We start from the raw sequence: 6,451 nt of genomic DNA, 5'->3' as shown, positions 1-6,451 counted from the left end.
TAAAGCGATAGACTAACCTCTCCTTTTGTTCAGCTTCGACGTCCACTCAGAATGGTTACTGGACAGGATTAGGTCAGCTAACCTTGGATCATGGCACCTTTAGGCCCAGAGGATCCCTTCTGCTGAGCTACTTAGAGAGATTAAACACACGGTTTCTGGCATTAGTATCCGATGGTTTAACCAAAGAACTCTGTATTGGAGCGTACCTGTTTGCTAAGCAGGTAGTAAGGTTGACTAGGAAATCTGGTTTTCTCTTCACTGCGCTTTATTTTATTTGAAGCAGTGCGGCGTAACGTAAGTCTTCAACAGGCTTACGCTGGTGAGCGTCCTGATCCCGGTTTGTTGCCTGTTCCCGTCTCCCTTACGAGGACGGGGTATCCTAGGATTATACCACCTTTCCACCGCTTTATTATAAGGTATAAGGAGAAAGGTAGGGCCGATACTATTGTAAAGTTCTATTTTTCTTTCTTTTTAGGGTTTGTTTCACCTATTCGAGATAGTAGCGGAAGCGGTGTCTCTCTCATTCAAATCTTTGGCGGTTGAGGTTCGACATGCATTGGGTCTTCGTTTCCAACATTGGCGTTTTCAGCCAATTAATTCTCTTACATTCATTTCCCGAATTGAGGAAGATGGCACTGCAACTAGCCTAGCTTTGACTTTCTTTCAAGTCAGAATGTTCTCCCGCTCGAAGAATGTGTTCCTACCACAATAGTGGTTGAAGAAAGGGCTGCTTTGCCCGCTGTTCCGGTATTTGCTTGACCCCTATCTATCTATAAAAAATAGTCAGACCGGACTGGCTAGAAGCTTCCGGAGAAGAGTCACTCTAAGAGTAAGCAGAAAGCCGCCCAAAAATAGACTAGTCGGAAGAAGCCTCTCGAATCGGAACGGAAGGAAGCGCAGAGATGGCACCACCGGTTTAGTTGAAGACTTCGCTTCTTTTTTTTAGGCTGATTTAATTTGCCAGCGTTGACATTTGACGTTTCGGGGAGCCGATTTACTGACATACACCCTTTTGGGGAAACTTGAACGGGGCAAGAAATCGAAAGGAATTTCTCTTTTGATTTGCCTTCTCCGGCGTTCACTTCTAAAAAGGCATTTCCTTAGAAAAGAAAAGAAAGGAGGGGCCAATTTAAACTAGAGATTCTGTCGGTTGAGGCCTGTTTTTTTCTCTATTGGAAACTGAAGACGATGAGATTAGGCCTAGTAAGAAGCCTAGAGTAGAATAGTCAGTGAGGGCTGGCACTAGTCCTTTCTTGCTTGTTCCCCGTTCTGGGATAGCTATAAGAGGAAGCCTCTAGTAGAATGTAGTTGGATTGGAAGAGGGGTCTTAGAATTTGCTTTGTCCTCTGTTCCTCTATGCTATTAAGTAAGCCTCTTACAATTCTTCTTTCTCTGAATCTAGTCTATCTTTGTTTAAGGTATCGATAGCACTCAAGGATCACTTTCTATTCTCTATATACAATACATGTGGGCCTAAACTGATAACTTGAGTAGTAAGGAGTGTAGCCTTATTTAGTTTTCTAAAGAATTTCTTTAGTAGGTCTAACTACTGGGGCCGGATGAGAGGAAGACGAAAGCAACGAGCGGCAAGAAAAGGAAAATGGAACCCAGAATGGACTAATGATCAAAGGTGGATTGATATAGGAAGACAGAGTACAATAGATAGGTGGGCAATAACTCCTGATGGCAATCAAGCAAATGGTCGTAGGTGGTGGGTGTATATAAGACCTCAAACGGGGAAAGATATTGACAAGAATTCACTATAATAAGAAAAAATAGACTCCATTTCCTTTGGGGGTAGCATCTGGGCGAGCACCAGTAGTTATTGAGTTATTGTAGAAACACTACAATTAAATAAGCACATGAAATATCACTACTAGTCCAATCTAGCTACATGAACACAACACAAACGGAGCAAGAGACATCTATCAACAAAATAATACAACCACCATAACACTAGTCTGCCTTGAGAGTACTTTCGCTTGAGTTTATATAAGATGCTTCAGTAAGAGGGGTATGCAATTGGGCTATTTATATTGTAACGGTCTGAACTAGTATGACTAATGCTATCCAATGTTGCCCCAAAAACTCTTTGACTGTAATTATAATTGGTGGCATTGAAATTTGAACCATACCCATTAGATTGGTGTGTTACACCAGCAGGAACTGACACTGAACCAAAAAAAGGGAATTATTTAGCAACTACAAATTGGAAGAGCCAACACTGCGACTTCCTCATATTAAAAGGGAATTATGCGTGAGAAGAGAATAATAGGAAACTAAAAATAAAAGGAAAAGAAACAGAAAACAATCACCTTGGGAGTAATTTACAGCTGAAACCCTATATGGTCGTGACAACCTTGAGCTATGAGAATTTTCCATATTTTCAACTGTCACAGGATGAGGCCTTGGTTTGTGAGAAGAATTTAAAGCAGGAGTTGATGTTGTGGGTAAATTTTGTGAGGGCCTGTCTCGTCCAGAAATCTGCCAAATCAAAGGCTATCAGAAAAGGAAGCTAAGAACATCAACAGTCAACACCAACCCTTCAGGGTATCCATCATGATTGAAACGATACACAAAAAACAAGGATTGTGCCAGACCAGGGTTCTTAAACATGAACCTCTCAAACATAACCTCTTTCCATCTATAGTTGCAAATTGAAAATGCCATAACCCCCATCAAGCAGGAGAAGGCATCTCACCAGAGTCAAATGTCACTATGTCATCAGTGATCTATCTCAACGTTTTGATTAAATGACAATAAACAGGCTCTGCCTTTTAAATCATGAGACACCATCACACCACATATTGGAAAGAGGTCAGAAGTGGAAGTCTTGAGAAGCAGAACCCTAGCCCTAAAGAGTCCAGTCGCACTCAAAATTAGAGTTTCAGTCACTAACCTTGTTGATACCATAGCCCCAAATAACTATGTCTAGCTAAAGTTGTATCTCGAGAAGGGTAATCATGTTAAGAATACAAGCAATAAGTTTAAGTATGAAAAATGTATACTCACCGCAAATTTCAATGTCCGATTGTAGATAATTACAAGGCCAGAGAAAAGCCTGACAGCGTAATCTGCAATCTCTTCAGTTTCATACTCTGCAAAGGCATAACCTTTGGGCTTATTAGTTTCCTTGTCGCGAGGAATATGTAAATCTACAATCCTCCCAGCTTGAATCAAAATATCATACAAAACCCTGTCAGTCACCCTCTCATCCAAATTTCCTGTGTCAAACATATATTATGATTAGACCAGAACATAGCTCTCTTGACCATGTACACAAATAAGTACAACATAAGAAAAATATATTCATGCAATTAAAACAAATTACAAAAATTCGCATCAACAAACACTGAATCAATTACCAACACATCCCACATTGCTTCGATGTGGCCTAGTATTGCACTATACAATGGGGTATTAGAGAGAGGTTTCGAAACTGTAACCCGCGGCCACTGGTTATGGGCTTACTTGTTATGGGCCCTTCACCTCCACCAAAAACTAGTAGTAGAGGCAGAGGGTGCCTATTATATAGTGTAATACTAGACCACATCTAAGCGATGTGGGACGTATGACAATTGCTATACAATTCCATACTACTGTCTTCAAACAATTATACTCTTTTAAGTACCAAGGTCATAGAAACAGAGAATCCACTATCAAGTGGAAACCCCAAAACGATGTCAATTCCTCATTACCGAGCAAAACAGAGAAGCCATAGGATTTAGTTCCTACTTTCCTTGCTCGCAACTACATCAACCAAACAACAAAAGAACACCAAACAAAAAGAATTATAACACATAATTTCGTTATGTATTAACATTGTCTGAACGGAACACAAACCTCTAAGCGCTTCTATGTATACCATACAAAGCAGTAGGAAACAGGTGAAACAGCTCACGGCAGAAAACAAACAGATCGCATCTCGATCCACATCTTAAACGATTTTTTAGAGATTTTTCTCCACAAAAGTAAATTTCACGAAATTTGAAACGAAGATGGACAAACATGTGGTGGAAGTGTCGAGAACCTCGCCTGCGAACATGCTTATCGAAAAAAGGAGAAAAGAAACTGACCTACATAAACAGAACAACCAGTGGTTGCAGCCATATTCGCGGTGGCTTGGATGGATAGCAAAGCGAAACCCTAGCCGGAAAATTCCTTCGTTCTTCTAGAGAGAGCGAGAAGGACAATAAACCCCTGGCCACGGAGGATATTTACAATTATAACAACGACGGAATTTGGAGTCGAGGAAGGTCAAAGGTCTATATCAATTCAACTGTCACCGACTCCCAATCGGTGACTGAAACAGAATTTAACCAATCAGAAGGAGACATGTAATTCTAATTCCTACCGGAATAAAAGGATTGATGTCAAAAATAAATAAAAAAATAAAAAAGAATTTTCTATTATTTGAATGTGATGGAACTATGATTCATCTGGGTGTGTGGGTCCAACTCCATTGCTCCCAAAAAGTAGGACACTTTAATTCATTATTTATTGTAATACTGCTGAGTGTTAGTAGTGCCTGGTTAGAATTAGAATTAGAATTAGATAGATATCCTTTGAAATATTTCAATGTCAATTGAAACTTTTTGATTTATTAGTTATATTATAAATGAACGATATTTCAGTCATGAATTGATCAAGGGAAAGAAACTGGAACGAACAAGCAGCATCTATGCTAATGCCCCACAAATCCACCATCGTTACACTTGCACAATATATAAATCCATAAATAAAATCTGATTCATAAATATAGCCTTTTGACATTATTCCTGTTGCTGCATAGTTCAACCATAATTCAATGCGAAAGTATCTGCCCGATAAATATCAACAAATACCCTTAAGAACGGTTTTATAAGGAAGGAACCTTGCTGGTTATCTTCAACACAAGGCCAGGTGCTTTCTCTGACCCATTAGCTTTCTTGTCCTTCGAACTTTTTGATGGCACTTCATCATCATCTGAAGCTTCTTCAACCTTACATTCCTGCAAGTAAATAGATGACATGGGAGATCAGCCTCTGAAACTGAATTCTGCTCTAATTTCGAATGAGCTTTCATAAGAATGTGCAACCATGGCTGCATGGGAGGTGCATGTATGTGTGTGACAATTGATAATGGAGAGAGCCATCTCAATAATAGGGAGAGGGAGACGGGACAAATAATCCACAAAGGCCAAAGACCTCATCAATATATTGAGAATTCCAAAATCAGGAATAAAATGATGATGCTTCACCATACCTCAAAAGTAATGACACCGCGAAAAAGTCTTTCCTCTTGCTTTCTAGTTTAGCCAAGCTGCAAACAAAAACCATAGGGAAATGCGTAATGTACAAAAACAACTGATGCTGACACACACACACACATACACACCACCGCACAAGTAAAATCCCTATACTTCATGTTTAGCCTTCGTAAATTGAGAAGGAGTTCGTTTGGAACAAATTTAATGGAAGAAAGGCAGTGATTTACTAGCATATAGCTTCATAACCGAGTTAAGCCACTGGAATCTTGTGTTTAGAAGTTAAGTTAGAAGATCTAAATAATCAAAATGCATTTATATGCTTTGGAAAATATGAAAACAATATGCAGAAAGAAAAAACCCCAACCAGTGAAGACAAAGAGAAAAGAAGTCTTAGATAATCAACGTAATAGAAGAATATAATTTGTCATTTATCCAGGAGATTTCAGCATCAGATCCATATTGTGTCTGCCAAAATCCGAACCTCTGGTAGCAATTTAGAAGTCAAAAACTTGATACAAAAAGTTACAAACCTTTCCTGTCTTCTCATTCAAAACAAACCATCGCCAGCTCCATCCATTAGTTTTCGCGCTTTTCTTTAACAGAAAACCTGCATATGAAGAACTTGATAAAGTGTTCAACGTCAATCAAGAATAATAGCCTAAAAACGGAATCAAAGAATCGAAACCCGCTGCAGCCCAGGATCAATGGGACCAACAAGTCAGCTTTTTATTCAGTCTTTGCCCCTGCCCTAAAAAGTTTACACTACTAAGAACATATTTAAGTCCATAAGATTAAATAATACGCATCTCTCAGTAACCGTACTTTATTAGAACATGGATCAAAGAAACTCAAGTAAGAGAAAGGTGGATGGGTAGAGACGAAGAGATAGAGACTCTTCTAGAGTTACCACCCAATGAAGTGAAGATGGAGAAACAACACAGGACTTAGGAAAGAATTGAATGTTATATCTCATAACGGGATGATAATGAAAACCAAAAAGTCCTTCGAGTCTTTGACCCTTTTCTTAAAAGATTACACCAATAAGGAGACTGCTATCATCCAAGAGGGGAAGGCTGAAAATTTAATTTTCCCAATTCCCATACCATGACAGAAAATTACAAGCCAAATTAATAAATAGTGCAGCAATTCCAAATCATCAGAAGCTAATGGATCTTTCAGTTTTCTTATGAAGCAAAGATGGAT

The 6,451-nt window shown here is 39.1% G+C and overlaps 1 protein-coding gene and 1 long non-coding RNA gene across 3 annotated transcripts; both read right to left on the bottom strand.

The window, feature by feature from the left end:
• Positions 1 to 1,837: 1,837 nt before the first annotated feature.
• On the bottom strand, positions 1,838 to 4,232 carry LOC120010595 (RNA-binding protein 7-like). 2 transcript variants are annotated; one of them, XM_038861375.1, is made up of 4 exons: positions 3,844 to 4,026; positions 3,013 to 3,224; positions 2,316 to 2,484; positions 1,838 to 2,172 (listed from the first exon to the last, which is right to left on the bottom strand). In XM_038861375.1, the coding sequence occupies exons 1-4, from the start codon at positions 3,866 to 3,868 to the stop codon at positions 2,003 to 2,005; spliced, it is 576 nt and encodes a 191-aa protein (XP_038717303.1). In that variant the 5' UTR covers positions 3,869 to 4,026; the 3' UTR covers positions 1,838 to 2,002. The 2 variants fall into 2 exon arrangements, with proteins under 2 accessions (XP_038717303.1, XP_038717302.1); XM_038861374.1 differs by lacking the exon at positions 3,844 to 4,026 and adding an exon at positions 4,077 to 4,232 and having other exon boundaries at positions 1,840 to 2,172.
• A 495-nt stretch (positions 4,233 to 4,727) lies between these two features.
• On the bottom strand, positions 4,728 to 6,420 carry LOC120010065. Its single transcript, XR_005470814.1, has 3 exons — positions 5,779 to 6,420; positions 5,245 to 5,301; positions 4,728 to 4,990 (listed from the first exon to the last, which is right to left on the bottom strand). It is a non-coding gene; the product is annotated as an uncharacterized LOC120010065 (long non-coding RNA).
• Between the last annotated feature and the right edge of the window lie 31 nt (positions 6,421 to 6,451).

Source organism: Tripterygium wilfordii, chromosome 12 (genome assembly GCF_013401445.1).
Source record: "Tripterygium wilfordii isolate XIE 37 chromosome 12, ASM1340144v1, whole genome shotgun sequence".
Taxonomy (NCBI): domain Eukaryota; kingdom Viridiplantae; phylum Streptophyta; class Magnoliopsida; order Celastrales; family Celastraceae; genus Tripterygium; species Tripterygium wilfordii.
Note: the sequence above shows the minus strand (reverse complement) of the source record. Positions and strands in the feature narration are given on the sequence as shown.